Source organism: Pseudoliparis swirei, chromosome 12 (genome assembly GCF_029220125.1).
Source record: "Pseudoliparis swirei isolate HS2019 ecotype Mariana Trench chromosome 12, NWPU_hadal_v1, whole genome shotgun sequence".
In the NCBI taxonomy this organism is placed as follows: Eukaryota; Metazoa; Chordata; class Actinopteri; order Perciformes; family Liparidae; genus Pseudoliparis; species Pseudoliparis swirei.
Genome location: NC_079399.1, coordinates 19874545 through 19897027, shown reverse-complemented (window position 1 = coordinate 19897027; position 22483 = coordinate 19874545). Strand labels below are relative to the sequence as shown.

At 51.8% G+C, this 22483-nt stretch overlaps 1 protein-coding gene across 1 annotated transcript in view; it reads left to right on the top strand.

The window, feature by feature from the left end:
* The window catches only part of LOC130203048 (solute carrier family 26 member 6-like), a 44453-nt gene extending 24581 nt beyond the window's left edge, over nucleotides 1-19872 (top strand). Inside the window, exons 11-16 of the mRNA XM_056428940.1 lie at nucleotides 9027-9122; nucleotides 9750-9856; nucleotides 9945-10014; nucleotides 17977-18203; nucleotides 18298-18355; nucleotides 19699-19872. Coding sequence (XP_056284915.1) covers nucleotides 9027-9122; nucleotides 9750-9856; nucleotides 9945-10014; nucleotides 17977-18203; nucleotides 18298-18355; nucleotides 19699-19872 — 732 coding nt within the window. The remainder of the gene's footprint in view (nucleotides 1-9026; nucleotides 9123-9749; nucleotides 9857-9944; nucleotides 10015-17976; nucleotides 18204-18297; nucleotides 18356-19698) is intronic.
* The last annotated feature ends 2611 nt before the right edge of the window (nucleotides 19873-22483 follow it).

Below are 22483 nucleotides of genomic sequence, written 5' to 3'. Positions count from 1 at the left end.
CTACCTGCACCATCAGGGCCTGTGAAGCTAGACACACTCTACCTGCATCAGGGCCTGTGAAGCTAGACACTCTACCTGCACCAGGGCCTGTGAAGCTAGACACACTCTACCTGCACCAGGGCCTGTGAAGCTAGACACACTCTACCTGCATCAGGGCCTGTGAAGCTAGACACACTCTACCTGCACCAGGGCCTGTGAAGCTAGACACTCTACCTGCATCAGGGCCTGTGAAGCTAGACACACTCTACCTGCATCAGGGCCTGTGAGCTAGCTAGACACACTCTACCTGCACCAGGGCCTGTGAAGCTAGACACACTCTACCTGCAGCAGGGCCTGTGAGCTAGACACACTCTACCTGCAGGGCCTGTGAAGCTAGACACACTCTACCTGCATCAGGGCCTGTGAAGAACACTCTACCTACATCAGGGCCTGTGAAGCTAGACATACCTACCTGCACCAGGGCCTGTGAAGCTAGACACACTCTACACCAGGGCCTGTGAAGCTAGACACACTCTACCTGCATCAGGGCCTGTGAAGCTAGACACACTCTACCTACATCAGGGCCTGTGAAGCTAGACACACTCTACCTGCATCAGGGCCTGTGAAGCTAGACACACTCTACCTGCACCATCAGGGCCTGTGAAGCTAGACACACTCTACCTGCACCATCAGGGTCTGTGAAGCTAGACACACTCTACCTGCACCATCAGGGCCTGTGAAGCTAGACACACTCTACCTGCACCATCAGGGCCTGTGAAGCTAGACACACTCTACCTGCACCATCAGGGCCTGTGAAGCTAGACACACTCTACCTGCACCAGGGCCTGTGAAGCTAGACACACTCTACCTGCATCAGGGCCTGTGAAGCTAGACACACTCTACCTGCATCAGGGCCTGTGAAGCTAGACACACTCTACCTGCACCATCAGGGCCTGTGAAGCTAGACACACTCTACCTGCACCAGGGCCTGTGAAGCTAGACACACTCTACCTGCACCATGTGAACGGCTCTTCAGCATCGCAGGACTCGTCTTCAGCCCCAGAAGAGCGAGACTGACATCTGTCCATTTTGAAAATCAACTTCTTTTGAAGATGAACAATACATTTTTCACTTTAAAGTGATGATTTTGGTTGTTACATTTGGTTCTGCTTTTTTCTGTGTTAATCGTGTTTTTATATTTTAGTAATTTCATAGGATTCATATATTGCTAAGTTCATCCTAGCTCATACTCCTTGTTCATGGCGGCCACAGCACCCAAACAAATAAACTTCATAATTCTCAAAATTCTGACCCTTTGTTTTTTTTATTAACAGCATTTACTTTTACTTTCAATACTTAAGTACATTTAATATCAGAAAATTACTTTTGATACTGAAGTACAAAAAAAATCAGATACTTTAATACTTTTACTCAAGTAGTATTCTTATAGGTGACTTTTACTTTTACTTGAGTAATTTTCCAGTCAAGTATCTTTACTTTTACTCAAGTATGACTTTTGGGTACTTTATACACCACTGGGTGGTGGTGAGGGTGGAGATGGTGGCAAAGGTGGGGAAACTGCCCAGAGCAGTGGGGGGGAGGCTGTGGGTGAGGTGAGAAGTGATGAGGATAAAGGAGGGGAAAGTAAGAAAAACAAGAGAAATGTTGCTGATGGGGCTACGGCTGGCAAGGGTGATGGTGATGGTGGCAAAGGTGTTGAAATCACCCAGAGCAGTGGGGGGGAGGCTGTGGTTGTCTATATGTTTACATGTTTTTTACTATTTTTGCACTTTATGTTGTCTATATGTTGCACAATTCACTTTATGTTGGACAGAAGAGAAACGCAATTTCGATCTTCTGTATGTTTGCACATATGGAAAATTGACAAATAAAACTGACTTTGACTTTGGTTGAGGTAGGAAGTGATGATGAAGGAAAAAAGGAGGAAGAAAAAGGAAGGAAGGACAAAGAGAATGCTGGGGGGAAGCCCATGGAGGTGGTAGGACAGGTGGGTGGAGTTGAAGGGGCGGAGGAAGAAGGTGTAGGTGAGGAGGGGGATGAACAGGTGGAGATGGACGAGGAGGAAGCAGGGGCAGAAAGAGGCCTCAAAAAGAAAAAAGAGTGGCCAGAGCGCTGGCGGCGAGGCCAAAGCCAGCAGGGTGGAGGTGAGGAGGAGGAGTCAGGGGGCGGGGCCGGTGGAGGACAGCAGTGATGAGGAGGGGGCAGAGGACAGCGACTCTCCTCTGTTTTTAACAAACAGTCAGACTCAAAAACTGTATACGGCGGATGAAATACGCTTGTTTTTATATAAAACGAAAAACAAAAAAAAGGTAGAGGTCAGGGATCACTTCCCTGACCTGACCTCGTGGCATTTGAGCACTCCTGCCGCTATCACATGGCGAAGAAGAAATTAGATATGCAGGAGGTTTTTAGAATTAGAAAGTTTTCACCCAAAGTAAAGGAGTGCATCCAGCAGGGGGAGGTGGAGAGCTCCAATGTGTGTTTTAATTGATTTGTTGTTTTTAAGTTGTATTTGTTTTTTAAACTCTTTTCTTTTAATGAACGCATTCAGAGTCGGAGTTTTAAACGTAAATGGAGCAAGGGACAGTGAGAAGAGAACATCTATTTATGAATTTAACAAGATGAAAGCCAACGATGTTCTCTTCTTACAAGAGACGCACAGCGACAGCACCAACGAGGCGGACTGGAGGAGGGAGTGGGGGGCGGGGAGTCCTCCTGAGCCACAACACCAACCTCAGCGGAGGAGTGGGCTTCCTCTTCTCCAGGGCCTTCAGCCCGCGGTCACTGGAGGTCAAACACATCGTGGAGGGGAGGCTGTTCTTTGTGAAAGCACGGTTCGACCTTTTTACTGTTGTTTTTATAAATGTCTATGCTCCAACAACCGGGACAGAGAGGAAGCTGTTTTTATCCAAAATTAATGATGTTTTAAATGACTGTGCCTCGGAGGATTTTTTATTCTTGGGGGGGGATTTTAACTGCACAGAGGATGATTTTAAAGACAGAAACCACACAGAGCCACATCCAGCTTCACAGCAGGTTCTGAGGAGGCTGGTCCATTCTCACGGCCTGGTGGACGTGTGGAGAAGGATGCATCCGGACTGCCGACAGTACACATGGTCCCACGTTTGGGAGGGAAGGATCTCCTCAGCCAGGTTAAACCGTATTGATGTTTTTAAGAACCATTTTAATATTTTAAAAATGTGCAGCATAGTTCCGGCTGGTTTTACTGATCACTCTTTGGTTTTATGTCATGTTTTTATTTGGAACTTTTTACCCAGGAGCGCGTATTGGCATTTTAATTCAGTTTTAACTTTCGATAGGAATTTTAGAGAGGTGTTGTTTTATTTTTGGGACATTTTTAGGCTGAGGAAGAGTGATTTTAATAATCTTAGGCAGTGGTGGGACCGTGGTAAAATAGAAATTAGGCTCCTTTGTCAGCAGCACACTTTCAACATCACTAGAGACGTCACCAGATCTATGAAGGACCTGGAGACTGAGATAGTGGACCTAGAAAGTTTGAGCGAGTCCACAGGAGATCGAGGACATATTGAAGTCCTCAAAAGTAAAAAGCGGCTCGCCGACCTGTTCGAAGTTAAAGTACAAGGCGCACTGGTCAGGTCCCGATTCCAGACCATCGCGGAGATGGACACTCCCTCTGGCTTCTTCTTCGGCCTGGAGAAGAGGAGTGGGCAGGCGGTGATCCACTCACTGCTGACGGACGAGGGCAGCCGGTTGTGGAGCCAAGCCAGATCCGGAAGCGAGCGGTGGGGTTTTACTCCTCCCTGTATACCAGTGAGTATAGGGAGGAGGGAGAGTCGACGGAGGGGCTCTGTGGGGAGCTGCCTCAGGTCTCCGAGGAGACTAATGAGGAGCTCGACAGACCCATAACCCCCCAAGAGTTGAAAGCTGCCCTGCAGGGAATGCAGGGAGGGCGCCCCCGGGATCGACGGCCTCCCCGCTGAATTTTACAAAAAATACTGGGATGTCCTCGGAGTCTGGCCTCTGGTTCCATGCCGATGTCCTGCCGGAGGGCAGTGCTAACCCTGCTGCCAAAAAAAGGAAACCCGCAGGACATCGGTAACTGGCGCCCTGTGTCTCTGCTGTATGTGGATTACAAGCTTCTGTCCAGAGTCCTCGCCTCCAGGCTGAGGGGAGCTATGGAGCAGGTCCTCCATCGGGACCAGACCTACTGTGTGCCCGGCAGGTCCATGGTGGACAACGTCCACCTCATTCGGGACGTTTTGGAGGTCTCCAGCACGTTGGGTATGGATACTGGTCTGATTTCTCTAGATCAGGAAAAGGCTTTTGATCGCGTTGAACACGGCTTCCTCTGGAAAGTTCTGGGGAAGTTTGGGTTCAGCGCTGGCTTCATAGCTAAGATCAAGGTGTTGTACAGTAATGTTGAGAGTGTGCTGAAGATAAACGGCAGGCTGTGTGCTCCTTTTAGAGTGAGTAGAGGGGTCCGGCAGGGCTGTGCTCTGTCCGGGATGCTCTACGCACTCTCCCTCGAGCCCCTCCTCATTAAAATACGCTCTAGCCTTCATGGTTTGGTTTTACCTGGTTTTAATAAGAAAGTGATTTTATCGGCGTATGCCGACGACATTATTGTTTTTATTAAAGACCAAAGAGATGTAGACCTTTTAAATCAAATTGTACATGATTTTAGCATGGCATCGTCAGCGAGGGTGAACTGGAAGAAAAGCGAAGCCCTCGCTGTGGGGGAGTGGCGTGGCGGCCTCCCGGTTCTTCCACAAAAGCTCATATGGAAAGAGGACGGTTTTAAATATTTAGGGATATACCTGGGGAAACCGAGCATGGTCCAGAAGAACTGGGAGGGCGTCACAGAGAAGATAGAGGGGAAACTTTCCAAGTGGAAGTGGCTGCTCCCCCAGATGTCTTTTAAAGGTAGAGTACTGGTTTTAAACAATCTTATTGCATCCCAACTGTGGCACAGGTTGACCGTTTTAGACCCTCCCTCGGGCTTCTTAGCCAACATACAAAGGAAAATGGTGGATTTTTTTTGGGAGGGTCTACACTGGGTGCCACAGAGGGTGCTGTTTTTAACCAGAGAGGAGGGGGGACAGGGCCTTGTCCACCTGGCCAGCCGGACGGCCACTTTTAGATTATAGTTTGTTCAGAAGTTAACGAGTCCGGGGTTTTTAGTGTGGCGAGACGTGGCCAGCTGCATCCTCAGACGTGCTGACAACCTGGGGCTGGATACTGCTCTGTTTTTAATAGACTCCAGTATTTTAAAACTAAGTGGGCTGCCTCCTTTTTATCAGGGTGTTTTTAAATCGTGGGCCCTTTTTAAGCACGAAAGGTGCCCACAGTCTGAATCTCTGTTCTGGTTGTTGAGAGAACCATTAATTTATAAAACAAGAATGGACATTAGCAGCAGCGTCACCCCTGGACTAACGGGGGCGCTGCTGCGAACAAAGACCCTTTCTCTGCAGCAGTTGGTGGATGCAATGGGGCCGACGCTGAGCGACCCCCCGGCCCTGGGCTCCCTGCTGGGGTTGCATTCCGACCGGGTGGCGAGGAGGCTCCTGGAGCTGTGGAGGCAGACCGGGTTGGAGAGGAGCCTCAACGACTACAGCCAGCAGAGGACAGAGCCGGACCCTGCAGACCCCTTCCCAGACATCTCCCTCAGCCCGGGGCTAGGGGGACTCACCGGCCCCCTGCTAAGGACAACCCACACAGAAAACTGCACACTGAACAAAGCAGACAAGAAGACTTTGTATTTTAACCTCGTGAAGAGCATCAATAGGTCCAGACTGTGCAACAGACTGCCCACTGTGTGGTCAGAGAGACTTGGGCATGGAGGCCCTGGCCCACAGTGGGGGGTCCTATACAAGCCTCCCCTGAAGAAAAGGACCGCTGACCTCCAGTGGCGGATTTTACACGGTGCTGTCGCGTCCAACGCTTTTATTTCCGTAATTAATCCCGCTGTCCTGAGCCAGTGCCCCTTCTGTGACCTCCGGGAGACTATTTACCATGTTTTTAATGAGTGTAAGAGACTTGAGTTTCTTCGCTCTTTTAACATTGGTTTTGTTAGGACTGAGTGGTGTTTGAACCCAAAATGCAGTACTCCGAAGGCAGGGAATGAATTAATGCCTAACGAGGCGTTTTAATGTCCAACAAGGCAATTAGATGTATATATATAAATCTACCTGAATACATAAAACTCACAGGCTGTTGTTAAGCATACGTATTTAGGTAAATATATAAAATATACTTAGGGGCATTCGGAAGAGTAGTCAGAGTCGAGGCAGGGGGTCGCAGCACGGCAGGTCTGGAGTGAAAAAAGGTGACAGAAGGAATGCAGCAAAGCACTGAAAACAGCTCTACAAAGTACGGACAGCAACAATGTGGCTCTAAGCTTCTACTGGTCCTTCCCAGGTGATTCTATGGGATGATCTGGCGAGGAGCAGGAGTGAAGACCGGGTTATTGTAGTCTCTGGAGTTGATTGTAACTGAGAGCAGGTGTGCAGTGCCAACGCCCAGTCAGCTCGTCACCAGGGAGGAAGGCTCAGATGAGCCTGAGTGTTTAGATGGTAGAGTGTGGATAGCGCACAGGAACTCCAGCAGCAGAACGCAGAGGTGGCGGGTTCGAAACCGTAACAGGACCCCCCCCCTCAAGGGACGGATTCCAGACGTCCCAGGAGATCAACAAGGGTGGGTGGAGGGGAGCCGGAGGAGGGTTCAAGACCATGGCCGAGACAGTCCGGGGGGTGGGCCGGAGGACGTCCATCAGGCGAAAGGATGCGCTCTGGAGGGCGGGCCGGAGGACAGGAATGGGGAGCGAGGGGACCGGGCTCAGGAGAGGAAGTCTCAGGGGTACCGGGGTCGGCATGGGAGCTCTGTGGGACCGGGACCAGGCGATAACAAATGGGGAACAGAAATTGGACGGAGAGGGTCACGGGGAACTGGGGCTGGAGGGGCCGGCTCACGGAGAACCGGGTCTGGATGGGACGGCTCACGGGGAACCGGGACTGGACGGAACACTGGGACTGGAGCCGGCGGCGGAACACCGGGGACTGGAGCCGGCGGCGGAACACCGGGGACCGGAACATCGGGGAACGGAACCGGCGACGGAACACCGGGGACCGGAACATCGGTGACTGGAACCGGCGCATCGGGGACTGGAGCCAGTGACGGAACACCGGGGACAGGACCCGGCACAGGGCCAGGGGCCCGGAGGGACTCCCACATGTTGTGGAGATGCACATCATGGGAGGCTGGCCAGACCAGAACCGGCGACGGAACACCGGGGACTGGAACCGGCACATCGGGGACTGGAACATGACGGAACACGGGGACTGGAACCGCGGGGACGGGACTGGAACGGGCGATGGTGGGACTGGACGGAACGACGGTACGTATCGACTGACTCCGGCGGCAGACACTGGAGACTGGGGCGCGGGACCCAGCCAGCGGACCACCGGGGACTGGAGCCAGACGGGACGGCAACGGGATACGGGCAAGTGAAGCCGGCCAGGGGGGAATCTGGACTCGGGGAAGTAGGACCAGCAAGGACGGAGACGGGATCGGGGGTACTGCCGGAACCTGTGGCACGGAGGCTGCAGCGGGACCCGTTGTGGGCTGCCATGGTGGAACTGGTGTTCAACTGAGTTAGCAGGGCCTGTTGTTCGCTGGCTAATTGCAGTAGTTGTTGAGAGTGGGTCTGCTGCTCCCCAGCAACGCTCTGCATCATACCAGAAGCCTCACGAAGTAGCCGGGCGTGGTCAGCAAGCACCTTGTCTTTGGCGTTGAATAGCAGCATGGGCAGAAGAGAGAGGCCCAGGTGGAGAGGCCTGACCTCCTGAGTTAGCTGAGTTCATGTTGGCCAGATCATCTGTTAGGACCGAGTGGTGTTTGAACCCAAAATGCAGTACTCCGAAGGCAGGGAATGAATTAATGCCTAACGAGGCGTTTTAATGTCCAACAAGGCAATTAGATGTATATATCTATATATATAAATCTACCTGAATACATAAAACTCACAAGCTGTTGTTAAGCATACGTATTTAGGTAAATATATAAAATATACTTAGGGGCATTCGGAAGAGTAGTCAGAGTCCAGGCAGGGGGTCGCGGCACGGCAGGTCTGGAGTGAAAAAAGGTGGCAGAAGGAATGCAGCAAAGCACTGAAAACAGCTCTACAAAGTACGGACAGCAACAATGTAGCTCTAAGCTTCTACTGGTCCTTCCCAGGTGATTCTATGGGATGATCTGGCGAGGAGCAGGAGTGAAGACCGGGTTATTGTAGTCTCTGGAGTTGATTGTAACTGAGAGCAGGTGTGCAGTGCCAACGCCCAGTCAGCTCGTCACGAGGGAGGAAGGCTCAGATGAGCCTGAGTGTTTAGATGGTAGAGTGTGGACGGCGCAGTGGATAGCGCACAGGAACTCCAGCAGCAGAACGCAGAGGTGGTGGGTTCAAACCCCGTGGCGGGTTCGAAACCGTAACAGGTTTGTAGTCTTTTTAATGTGGTTTTTACAGAGAAGGTTTTTATCATGGGAGCTGCCTACAAAAAGACGGAAAAAGAAAAGTGGCAGCTCCTTAATTTTTTATCCGGCGAAGCCAAAATGGCAATTTATTTAACTAGGAAGTCCCGGGTGTAAAACAGAGAGGGGCAGGAGGCCAGGGCAGTGTGGCTCTGTAACATCAGAGCCAGACTCTGGCTGGAGTTCAGGTTTTATAAACACATTGGAGACCTGGATGCTTTTAAACAACGCTGGTGTTTTAAAGATATTGTTTGTTCTGTGGTGGAGGAGCTGGTATTTGCACCATTTTTTAATTCGGTAAAACATGTTTTCTTTTTTTAATGTTTTTTTGTTTTGTTTGTTTGCTTTTATATTAAACAACCTGATTTTTGAAAACACTTTATTTGTAGAGAAACGTTGTAATGGAAAAAATGTAAATAAAGTGTTTTTCAAAAATCAAAAAATCTCTCTCTCTCTCTCTCTGTCTCTCTCTCTCTGGTTGTGTGTCTGTGCAGTAATGTGTGTGCGTTTGTGTTCCTCAGGCTGTCTTGTCCACAATCGTGTTTGTGAATTTGAAAGGAATGTTCCGGCAGCTGTCGGACGTGCCTCTGCTGTGGAGGACCAACCAGGTGGATCTGGTACGGCCGGCAGTCTTAAGCTGCATTCTATTTACTGACCACCAGGGGGAGACTCCTCTGGTTGTATAGAAGTGTATGCTTCATGTGTTAAAGCTGCATTCTCTCTCCTGACCACCAGGGGGCGACGCCTCTGGTTGTATAGAAGTATATGCTTCATGTGTTGAAGCTGCATTCTCTCTCCTGACCACCAGGGGGCGACTCCTCTGGTTGTATAGAAGTATATGCTTCATGTGTTGAAGCTGCATTCTCTCTCCTGACCACCAGGGGGCGACTCCTCTGGTTGTATAGAAGTCTATGCTTCATGTGTTGAAGCTGCATTCTCTCTGCTGACCGCCAGGGGTCGACTCCTCTGGTTGTATAGAAGTCTATGCTTCATGTGTTGAAGCTGCATTCTCTCTCCTGATCGCCAGGGGGTGACTCCTCTGGTTGTATAGAAGTCTATGCTTCATGTGTTAAAGCTTCATTCTCTCTCCTGACTGCCAGGGGGTGACTCCTCTGGTTGTATAGAAGTCTATGCTTCATGTGTTGAAGCTGCATTCTCTCTCCTGACCGCCAGGGGGCTCTGGTTACCTGGTTGTTTGAAACTGTGTGTATTTTGACCCCGCTGACCCCGTGTTTGCCCTCTAGCTGGTGTGGCTGGTCACGTTCTTCAGCACCATCCTGCTCAACCTGGACCTGGGTTTGGCCGTCTCCATCGGCTTCTCAATGCTCACCGTCATCTTCAGAATGCAACTGTAACTCCATTATTACTCATCTTTGATGTAAATGCAGAAGCTGCAATAATAATAAGAATGGTAATAATATGTTTGGAATGTGTTTCAGGCCCCGCTACTCCATCCTGGGCCACATTCCAGGCACTGACCTGTATTTGGACACGGAAACCTACAAGGAGGTCAGAGTCATATTCATCCACAGAGCGTTAATCCAGTTAGAGTGTCACTAGCTCATTTAGAGTGTCACTAGCTCATTTAGAGTGTCACTAACCTAGTTAGAGTGTCACTAGCCTAGTTAGAGTGTCACTAGCTCATTTAGAGTGTCACTAGCCTAGTTAGAGTGTCACTAGCCTAGTTAGAGTGTCACTAGATCATTTAGAGTGTCACTAGCCTAGTTAGAGTGTCACTAGATCATTTAGAGTGTCACTAGCCTAGTTAGAGTGTCACTAGCCCAGTTAGAGTGTCACTAGCTCATTTAGAGTGTCACTAACCTAGTTAGAGTGTCACTAGCCCAGTTAGAGTGTCACTAGCCTAGTTAGTGTCACTAGATCATTTAGAGTGTCACTAACCTAGTTAGAGTGTCACTAGCCTAGTTTGAGTGTCACTAGCCCAGTTAGAGTGTCACTAGCCCAGTTAGAGTGTCACTAGCCCAGTTAGAGTGTCACTAGATCATTTAGAGTGTCACTAGATCATTTAGAGTGTCACTAACCTAGTTAGAGTGTCACTAGATCATTTAGAGTGTCACTAGATCATTTAGAGTGTCACTAGCCTAGTTAGAGTGTCACTAGCCCAGTTAGAGTGTCACTAGCCCAGTTAGAGTGTCACTAGCTCATTTAGAGCGTCACTAACCTAGTTAGAGTGTCACTAGCCTAGTTAGAGTGTCACTAGCTCATTTAGAGTATCACTAGCCTAGTTAGAGTGTCACTAGCCCAGTTAGAGTGTCACTAGCCCAGTTAGAGTGTCACTAGCTCATTTAGAGTGTCACTAACCTAGTTAGAGTGTCACTAGCCCAGCTAAGTTAGTGTCACTATGTCACTAGCCCAGTTAGAGTGTCACTAGGGACGGGGATGACAGTCAGTCCATGATCAGTGGGGCGGCTCTGTTGAGAGTTGGGGCCCCGGGCTCTGTTCATGAGGGTTAGTGGGGGACCCGGGCTCTGTTCATGAGGGTCAGTGGGGGACCCGGGCTCTGTTCATGAGGGTTAGTGGGGGACCCGGGCTCTGTTCATGATGGCGCGGCTGTGTCCAGTCGCCGTCGCGGCAGCTCCGCGGAGATTGTGCGCTCTTTTAGTTTTTGTGTTTATTTTTAATATTTTCTTTGCCACAAACACATCGGCACTAACAACATACGCCCGCAGCACACTTTTCGACATAAACTTTACCGCAAAACAAGGGTTTCTGTCCACTTTTTCCACCGCTCCAGCGTGGCGGCAGCAGAGATCTGAGCGAACCGCAACAACAACAGTGGAGCCGCTACTACGAGGCAGCGAAAACATCGAGGGAAGCGGGCGAATTCGGAACAGACTGAGAGTTCAAGCCCACCGTCCACCTTTGCCCAGCATCCTTCTTGCTAACGTCCAGTCTCTGGAAAATAAGATGGATGATTTTAGGGCAAGGATCAGATTCCAACGGGACATGCGGGATTGTAACATCTTTGTCTGGAAACTTGGCTGACCCGCTGGTGCGGATCGAGTCATATGCCCAACCGAGTCCTTCTCTGTTTTCCGTGCAGACAGAACGGAAGAGTCTGGTAAATCTAAGGGTGGAGGGTTTTCATGACAAACAACATGTGGTGTGACCCCAAGAACATTAAGACTCTTTCTCGTCCTGCTACGAACCTGGAACATCTGACGATCTCATGCCGTCCATTCTACCTTCCCGGGAGTTCAGCTCGGTCATCACCACAGCCGTCTACATTTCCACCACAAGCGGACACCGACGTAGCACTATCGGACCTACATGATGTGTTATGTCGGCATCAGAACAAGTATCCGGCGGCTGTGGTGGTGGCTGGGGACTTTAACAGGGCAAACCTAAAAAAAGTCATGCCGAACTTTCACCAGCACATTACGTGTGCTACCAGAGGGGAAAGAACGTTGGACCACTGCTATCGCCATTCAAGAGAGGCTACAAGGCTGTCTCTCTCCCTCCGTTAGGAAATCAGACCATGCCGCCATTTTTCTGCTTCCGGAGTATAAACAAAGGATCGCGGGAAGCGGTAGTGACGAGGAACGTAATGCGGTGGTCTGACCAATCAGAGGCTGAGCTACAGGACGCTCTGAGTATCGTCGACTGGGACATGATCCAATCCAGTTCCAGTGACGTCAGCGAGTTCTTGAAGTAGCAATGAGCCTCATAGCAACGCTAACGGACACCATCGTCCCCACGGTAAAAGTTAGGGACTTTCCTAATCAAAAGCCGTGGGTTGATAGATCCATCCGTGAAGCTGTGAACGCCCGTACTGCTGCCTATAACTCCGGTCTTGTATCCGGCAACATGGACGAGTACAAGGCAGCGGTCTATGGACTGAGGAGGCGGTGAAGGGCGCCAAAGGAGGTACCGAGACAGAGTGGAATCACAGAGGGGGCAGCGCGACTCCACGCGCCTATGGCAGGGGCTATGGACTATCACAAACTACCAGAGCAGACCCAGCGCAATGGTGAGTGCCGGCGCATCCCTAGCGGACGACCTGAACTCATTTTATGCGGTTTGAGGCTAGCAACAACAGCGCTAGCTCGCGACTAACAACAACAACGTTAGCATAGCCGAGGTGAGTTCTACCGCTGGGGATGAACACACACTCTCTGTGACCGAGCACAGTGTGAGGAGGGCTCTGTTGAGGGTGAACACCAGGAAAGCTGCAGGTCCAGATGGCATATCTGGGCGAGTACTGAAGACCTGTGCTAACCAGCTAGCTCCAGTGTTCACCACAATATTCAACCTCTCCTGGCTGAGTCCGTGGTCCCCGCCTGCTTCAAGAGATCCACTATTGTCCCTGTGCCCAAGAATGCTTCTCCAGCATGTATGAATGACTACCGACCGGTGGCCCTCACCTCGGTGGTCATGAAATGCTTTGAGAGGCTGATAAAGGACTACATCTGCGCCTTCCTCCCTTCCTCCATGGACCCGCTGCAGTTTGCTTATCGCCCAAACAGATCCACGGATGATGCTGTCTCCCAGGTACTGCACACCACTCTCTCATCTGGACAGCCAGAGGGGGCTATGTGAGACTGCTGTTCATTGATTATAGTTCAGCTTTCAACACCATAGTCCCCTCAGACTGGCGGCAAGCTGATTGAGCTGGGACTGAACACCCCTGTGTGCTTGGATCCTGGACTTCCTGACCGCCAGGCCACAGGTGGTCAGGGTGGGCAGACACACCTCAAATCCCTCACCCTGAACACAGGATCCCCCAGGGTTGCGTCCTCAGCCCCTACTGTACTTCCTGTACACACATGACTGTGTGGCCAGGTTCAGCTCAACACCATCATCAAGTTTGCGGATGACACAGTGGTGGTGGGCCTGATCTCCGACAACGGCGAGAAGGCCTACCTGGAGGAAGTTGCTGATCTGTCACTCTGGTGCCAGGACAACAGCCTCATCATGAATGTCACCAAAACTAAGGAGCTGATTGTGGACTTTAGGAGGTACAACAACAGAGGACGTACTCACCACTGGGGATTAACAGGACTACTGTGGAGAGGGTGAGCGGGTATAAATACCTGGGAGTCCACATCACCGAGGATCTGACATGGTCAACAAACACAGACACTCTGGTGAGAAAGGCAAGGCAGCGCCTCTACCACCTCAGGCAGCTGAGGACATTTAAAGTTTCCCAGAGGATCCTTCAGTCCTTCTACTCTGGAGCTGTAGAGTGCGTCCTGACAGGAAGCATCACAGCCTGGTTTGGCAACTGCTCCGCTCAGGACAGGAAGGCTCTGCAGAGAGTAGTGCGTTCGGCTGAGCGCACTATTGGAACTACACTCCCCACCCTGCAGGACTTGTACACCAGGAGGTGCAGAACCAGAGCCGGCAGGATCATGAAGGATCCTCACCACCCCAACAACAGACTGTTTCAGCTGCTGCGGTCAGGCAGGCGCCTCCGTAGTCACGCTGCAAGAACAGAGAGACTGAGACGGAGTTTCTTTCCTCAGGCCATCAGGATTGTGAACTCCGACCTCACCAGGACCCCCATAGACCCACACAACTGCCCCTCTTAGGCACACACACACACACACACACACACACACTTACTGTAAATATTGTGTTGTTTTTTATTTGTAAATAGTGTGTACTTGTTGCCCTTGCACATTCCTGCTGAGCATTGCCACTTTCATTTCACTGCACACCCTGTGTGTGTATGTGACAAATAAAACATCTTGAATCTTGAATCTTGAAGGGTCAGTGGGGCCCCGGGCTCTGTTCATGAGGGTCAGTGGGGCCCCGGGCTCTGTTCATGAGGGTCAGTGGGGACCCGGGCTCTGTTCATGAGGGTCAGTGGGGCCCCGGGCTCTGTTCATGAGGGTCAGTGGGGACCCCGGGCTCTGTCCATGAGGGTCAGTGGGGCCCCGGGCTCTGTTCATGAGGGTTAGTGGGGGACCCGGGCTCTGTTCATGAGGGTCAGTGGGGCCCCGTGCTCTGTTCATGAGGGTCAGTGGGGACCCGGGCTCTGTTCATGAGGGTCAGTGGGGCCCCGGGCTCTGTTCATGAGGGTTAGTGGGGGACCCGGGCTCTGTCCATGAGGGTCAGTGGGGGACCCGGGCTTTGTTCATGAGGGTCAGTGGGGCCCCGGGCTCTGCTCATGAGGGTCAGTGGGGCCCCGGGCTCTGTTCATGAGGGTTAGTGGGGCCCCGGGCTCTGTCCATGAGGGTTAGTGGGGCCCCGGGCTCTGTCCATGAGGGTCAGTGGGGCCCCGGGCTCTGTTCATGAGGGTCAGTGGGGCCCCGGGCTCAGTTCATGAGGGTTAGTGGGGCCCAGGCTCTGTTCATGAGGTCAGTGGGGACCCGGGCTCTGTTCATGAGGTCAGTGGGGACCCGGGCTCTGTTCATGAGGTCAGTGGGGCCCCGGCTCTGTTCATGAGGTCAGTGGGGGACTGGGCTCTGTTCATGAGGGTCAGTGGGGCCCCGGGCTCTGTTCATGAGGTCAGTGGGGACCGGGCTCTGTTCATGAGGGTCAGTGGGGGACCCGGGCTCTGTTCATGAGGGTTAGTGGGGGACCCGGGCTCTGTTCATGAGGGTCATAGGGGCCCCGGGCTCTGCTCATGAGGGTCAATGGGGCCCCGGGCTCTGTTCATGAGGGTCAGTGGGGCCCCGGGCTCTGTTCATGAGGGTTAGTGGGGGACCCGGGCTCTGTTCATGAGGGTTAGTGGGGCCCCGGGCTCTGTTCATGAGGGTTAGTGGGGGACCCGGGCTCTGTTCATGAGGGTCAGTGGGGCCCCGGGCTCTGTTCATGAGGGTTAGTGGGGGACCCGGGCTCTGTTCATGAGGGTCAGTGGGGCCCCGGGCTCTGTTCATGAGGGTCAGTGGGGACCCGGGCTCTGTTCATGAGGTCAGTGGGGAACCGGGCTCTGTTCATGAAGGTCAGTGGGGGACCCGGGCTTTGTTCATGAGGGTCAGTGGGGCCCCAGGCTCTGCTCATGAGGGTCAGTGGGGCCCCGGGCTCTGTTCATGAGGGTTAGTGGGGGACCCGGGCTCTGTCCATGAGGGTCAGTGGGGACCCGGGCTCTGTTCATGAGGGTCAGTGGGGACCCGGGCTCTGTTCATGAGGGTCAGTGGGGCCCGGGCTCTGTTCATGAGGGTCAGTGGGGACCGGGCTCTGTTCATGAGGTCAGTGGGGACCCGGGCTCTGTTCATGAGGGTCAGTGGGGCCCCGGGCTCTGTTCATGAGGGTCAGTGGGGGACCCGGGCTCTGTTCATGAGGGTTAGTGGGGGACCCGGGCTCTGTTCATGAGGGTCAGTGGGGGACCCGGGCTCTGTTCATGAGGTCAATGGGGCCCCGGGCTCTGTTCATGAGGGTCAGTGGGGCCCCGGGCTCTGTTCATGAGGGTTAGTGGGGGACCCGGGCTCTGTTCATGAGGGTTAGTGGGGGACCCGGGCTCTGTTCATGAGGGTCAGTGGGGCCCCGGGCTCTGCTCATGAGGGTCAGTGGGGCCCCGGGCTCTGTTCTTGAGCCTGACTGCCGACGGGAAGAAGCTGTTGGTGTGGCGTGAGTTCTTGGTCCTGAAGGACCTCAGCATCCTGCCAGGGGGGCGGGGCCTGAACAGGGTGTGTCCAGGGTGAGCGGTCAGCTGCGATCTTCCTTGCTTGACTCAGGGTCCTGGAAGCAAACAAATCCTGGAGGGACGGCCGATTGCAGTCGATCACCTCTCAGCAGAGCGGATGATGATCTGCAGCCCATCCGACCAGACGGTGATGGAGGAGCAAAGGATGGACTCAATGATGGAGGTGTAGAAGTGTTGAGCCTCTTTGGTGGTGGAGCTGATGTTCAGCTCCCACTTGAGGTCCTGGGTGATGATGGAGCCCAGGAAGCGGAAGGACTCCACAGCGTCAACGGGGGAGTCACACAGGGTGTGTGTGTGTGTGTGTGTGGGGGGGGGGGCAGGAATGAGGGTTCTTTCTGAAGTCCACAACCATCTCCACTGTCTTCAGAGCTTTGAAGTCAGACAGGAAGTCTGTAATCCACGTGCAGCTGGGAGAGCTTGTGAAACAGCATGGACACGATGATGGTGTTGTGGGTTCCTGAGGACTCCAGATGTTGATGGCCTGAACAGCAGGGGGTCCAGTATCAGGTCGGTGAGGGTTTTTAAGTGGGACAGGACTCGGCGCTTAAAGGACTTCATGACCACAGAGGTCAGGGCGACGGGCCTGTAGTCATTGAGTCCCGTGATCCTAGTGTCTTGGTGGACAGAGATGATGGTGGAGGCCTTGAAGCAGGCTGGAACGTGGCATGTCTCCAGGAGGGGTTGAAGATGTCTGTAAACACCGGGGACAGCTGATCAGCTCAATGCTTCAGGGTGGAGGGGGAGACAGAGTCCGGGCCGGCTGCTTGTTGGGGGTTCTGCTTTTTGAAGAGCCTGTTAACGTCTCTCTCCAGAATATAGAGCGATGTCACTGGAGAGGGGAGGTGTTGGGATGGGTGGTACAGAGGCATGAGCCCCTGATGGGCTGGGGGATGGGGGGCTCGTGGTCTGGGGCTGGTTGATGGAGCTGTGAAGGATGGACCCAGGACTGTCCCACTGTCTTTCAAAGCGGCAGTAGAATTAGTTCAGCTCGTCTGCCAGGCGGAGGTCGTTCATGGAGGAGTATCTGAGACCCTCCAGACTCAAGCAGAGTCCCTTGCTGAGAGCTGGTGTAGTGCAGTCGTTTAGCATCTCTTACTGCCTTTCTGGGTCCAAGTCCTTGTCCCCACTCCTCAATGCCTGATCCGTTTGCAGCCTTAGCTTTCTGAGTTCTGCTGTGAACCAGGGTTTGCTATAGCTCACCCTGGTGCTGGTTGGAACACAGATATCCTCACAGAAGCTGATGTAGGAAGTTCCAGCCTGTTTATGAATCCAAACGGTTGGTAGTCCTGAAGACATCCCAGTCCGTGCAGTCCAAACACGCCCGAAGATCCTCCAGAGCCTCACTGGTCCACTTCTTGATTTCCTCACCACAGGTTTGCAGAGCTTTAGTCTCTGCCTGTCTAAGGGAATCAGATGGACCATGACGTGGTTGGAGTGACCCGGTGCAGCACGAGGGACGGCGTGATAGGCCCCACTGACTGGTGTAGCAGTGGTCCAGAATGCTCTCCTCTCGAGAAGGGCATTCAATAAACTGCCTGTATTTAGGGAGTTCATGGCTCAGGTTTCCTTTGTTAAAGTCCCCAGGGACCATAACTAGGGAGTCCGGGTCGGTCCGCTCCACACCGTGTCTGGTCGGTCGAGTGTCCGCTGTGCCTCCTGCACGTTGCCCCGCGGCGTCATGTAGACCCCGACCAGGATGACTGACGCAAACTCACCGGGGCAGCAGAAGGGTTTGCAGTGGAGGATGAGGGGCTCCAGGAGAACAGCGCTGCAGAATCACTGTCACGTCCTCGCAGCAGCCGTTGTCGGAGTAGAAGCAGATTCCTCCACCCTTCGCTTTGCCGAAGCGCTCCGTGTCGCAGTCTGCTCTGAAACCCTGGAAGCCAGCCAGCTGGAAGGCGGAGTCCGGGATTGATCCACAGAGCCAGGTGTCCGTGAAGCACACAAGGGAGGAGGACAAGTCTCTGTCTCTCCCCACCGGCAGCCGGATGCACAGTGAGCGGACGTTGGAGGGGAACATGCCCGGCAGCGCTGTGCGGAATCCTCGAGCGCTTCAGCCCGTTTCCCCCGTTTCACTGCGTGGGCTAAGGTGAGCGCACCCTTGACAATAATATCCAGAAGTTCCACGGAAGTAAAAAAGATGGACGTAAATCCGCTGGAGTTGTTCCCCTGATGTTCATCAGCTCGTCTCTGGTGAAAGAGCTCCGGGAATCGCAGCAGAAAGCCATCTGCGGCGCCAAGGTAACTCGTATATGGTCACGAAAGGTCAGGTGAAGGTCAAACCTAACTCCCGGATTAGTGACTGTGAAGGAGAGGGTGTGGCCTGACCAGTGAGGGACGGAGGATGACTGATCCTGGTGTGGACTGCCAACAAAGAGCCTTCAGTCTCACTTCTGTTTGACTGGAGGAAGTTGTTGCTCATCCTTTATCTGCCAGACCGGCGGTGAGACATGGAGGGTCTGAGGGTTACGCTGTGGAAGGACATCCTCTGTGATGAGGCACACATGACTCTGATCTACGTTTAAATATTCTGTGTTTCTGAACAACATGAAACGGGGACACCACGAGCCAACATCAAAGAACTATTCAAACAAAATTCTGAAGAAACCTCCATTAATCTCTCCGATGGTCAGTCGGCAGAGGACACTTGTTTTGTCTCTGGTTCTTAACCTCTACTTCTTTTACTCTGATAAATCACCGGTTTTAGCCGTGTGTATTTATAAAAGAAGCCCCGCCCCTTCAGGTTGACCACCATGATACCTTTTTTGGAAAAGAGTCAACAGTGAGCGACAAATATATTCTTTTATCCTGTTTAAATTGTGCCATGAATGATGTTTTTCAAATTAAAAGATAATTTTGCACATTAAGAAAGTCGCACCATCGCGTAAGTGACATATCTCTCTCTCTCTCTGAAGCCACATGTTTCGTCGCAGGATGTTCTCACACCAACAACAATGGGATATCTCTCCTTCTTTCTCTTCCCTGCGATTACAAAGAGTTGCTGATCAAAACGCATCGGGTAAGATAGTGTTACATCAGAGGGTTGCACTTCGATAAGTTAGCTAGCTAAGCCGAGCTGTGGCCATGCAGATCGTGTGAGACAAGTTCACTGAGCGGTGTCACAAAAAAGTAAATGATACAACGAAAAACAACGAGAAAGATCGTCTTTTAAATGAACAGACATTGTGTGTGTCGTTTATGGAACAATTCAAACGGGATTCAAAACGTATTTGTCTTTTGCAGTTGACGACCGTGCCGTTAATAAGGTCCCATGGGGGTCACGTTGTGGGACAACAACCAGGAGACAAAAGACTTTCAACACACAAGCCAGTCAGACAACAAGACACAGGTGGGCAGACACGAGGACTGAAGACCACAGACAGGAAGTCAAACTACCACAGGACACAGGGGACTTCGAAATGAAACAGGAAACAGACTCAATCAAAACCAAGATGTTGACAGTTGGCGTCCCAACAGTCCAGCAAGGCCCAAAGGGGGCCGAGGGGGTCCAGAGGAGGGATGTCTGGAACAGGGGAACCTCACTCTCACGTCGAGGCCGCAGAATCCCTTTGGAGGCCGACCAGGCAGCTGAAGCTCGTCTGGAGGTCGGGCCTCTGGCTCAGCTGGAACAGGAGGAGCATCGTCTGCCGACCTGGGAACTTGTCAGACGTCTGGAGGGCGTCATCAGACCGCCACGCGGGAACTGGAAACACTTCAGCAACGTGTGGGGAACTGACCGCTCCTCTTGCCATGCCTGACTTCTTGTGTTGGATCGGAGGCTGACTGACTCATGGGGAGCAAACTGGAAACTACGAGGCCCCCAGAAACTAGGCGGGTTCCCAGGAGCAGGTGAGGGGCTGAGACCCGTCAGGTGAGCTGCAGACTGGAGGCCGGCTGACCAGGAACCAGGGAGTGTAGAACGTCCTCCATGACGCCTCCTCCACTCCCAATGAACCGGAGGGAATAACTTATAGATCTCCTCTTCAAACGGTCCACATGGGTCCATCCAGTGGGTCAAAGGAACAACGGGATGGATCCAGATGCAATTACATGATTTGTTTTTCTAGGGGTGTAGAGGGGCTAACTTCCTGTTTGAACTACAAATTATAATAATTCCTGCAGTTGTATGTTAAGTAGCCACAAACAACACAAAAAGCCAACAGACAAACACAGCCACAACGCACAGACACCCCCAAAGACTGACAACACACATGGCAGACACAACAAAACACAGGCAAAGGCACAGCACACGGAGCACAGCACCTGGACAGCACAGGACAGATGCACAGGCGACCGGCACTGGGACACAACAGAAGCGACAAGACGGAAACCAGACAGGCAAGGAACAGACAGCACAGGCAGCACGAAGGCTGAAACAGCTGGACAACCAAACAGCACTGGAGCACAAACAGGCACAGCACAGACAGACACACGGCAGCATGCAGCAGAATGGCACCCGAACAGACGGCACAAGGCAACTGACACATGGCACACGCAGACAGCTAGACAGGACAGAGCAGACACAGACAGCGACAACATGGGGCAAAAGCAGACGGCACTAAAAGCACTTGAATGACTAACTGACAGAAAGCACAGACAGCACAACACACTGCACGAAAACACACAACAACACACCCAAAACACTAAACACACACTACACAACACACAAACAAAAACAACAGGCCAGACAGAACAAAACCAGACGGCAACTGACAGCCCGAAGGCATGAAGCAACCAATGACAGTGACTGCTCAGGCCAACCCCGGTAAAAGACAACAGGCCCTGAATGGACTTGGACCGACGGTGGATGAAGATGGGGCAGCAGGCACTTTAAAAACCGACTCCTCAATGTTACCAACTGAATGACAAGCCGGAAGGCCAACTGGCACAGACAGCTGGCAAGCACTGGCAGGACAACTGCCCAGACAATTTAAGAAAAGGAAAACATGAAGAGCACACAAGACCCCCAAGGGCAGCTAAAACAAGGAAACAGGACAGATGAAAAAAACAGGAAAACGAGGACTGAAACAACACAAACCCGAACAAACAACACACAAAAACCCAAACAACACAAAACAAAACACCCCCAAAAAACACAAACACCACAAACCAACCCCAACAACGCAAACCACAACACAAAACAAACAAACAACACCAAAAACAAACAAAAGAACCAAAAACCCCACAAACAACACAAACAACACAAGGGCCAAACCCGAACCCCCAAGCACCCAAAGGAGGCCAAGCACTCTTCTTTTGTGTTCTCAGCAAATTAGGGGAATTTCCAAAAGGATTTACAAAAATGCCCTTTTCCCCTTTAAATCCTAACCGTGTTCCTGAATTTGAGGCTCTCCTAGGGCCCAAAGGCGGGCAGTCCTTAGTTGGGGCATAAACCGGCTAAAGGTCAAAGTCAGATTTTTTAAAAGTTCGTTTTTGGACCTTCTAGGCAAATGATGAGTTATTTTGACTTTCATTGGAAGCCGAGTGCTTCATTGTCCTACTCTAAAGTTTTTGGGGTAAGGGTTGAATCAGTCTGGCAAGGCAGGGGCAATGCTGATTTGGAAAAAGAGGGAAATTTTAAAACTAGGAAAGAAAGTTAGATTGTTTTGGATTAAGCAAACACAGGGGAAAGCCGAGTGCAGTGGTTGGTCCACCCTCTCAGAATAAGCCCAGCGTCTGGGGGTCTCAAGCCGGATATCGGGCTGGGCTCAGGACGGACAGGTTTTTTAAAGCTGGGTGAAACAAAGGGGCCCCGGACGACATAAGTCCTGGTGTACGCCAAAAACAGGTAAGGGCCGTGAAACTTGCAAAAACTCTTAAGGTAATAAAGATGGCCGCCGACTGGGGGAATGGAAGGCTGAAAGGCGTCTTCTTTTTTCAAAGAGATCGGATTGTGAAATTAGTGGCGGGGCGAAACCATGCGGGTCCAAGCTGGCGGGCCCTTCAAAGGTGGAAGTGGCCTAACGACCAACAGTAATGGTTTTTATTTGTGAAAGTAATTTGAATGGGGGCCGGTGGGCTTGGTTTTCTAATTCCTGTTTTATTTCCCGTAATAAACTTTTGAGAAAATTAACTTTTGAAATTTTTAAATCTCCTGAGGGTGGTTAAAAATCCGGTGCCAAACCTTTAAACCCAAATGGGGGCCCCAGGGCATTTAATAAGCCATTGGGGGAAACTGGTTCAGCAATACAAAACAAATTTTGCTTACAATGTTTTAAAGTTGTGATGGTGTAAATATGTTGGTGTTTGTTAAAATGGTTTGGGTGATTAATTCCCAGGAAAGTTCAAATTATTTAAAATTTTGCCCAGGTTATCAAATTAAATCTTCTAGATCTTCTAAAAATTAAAAATCCCTAATCAAATCCTCCA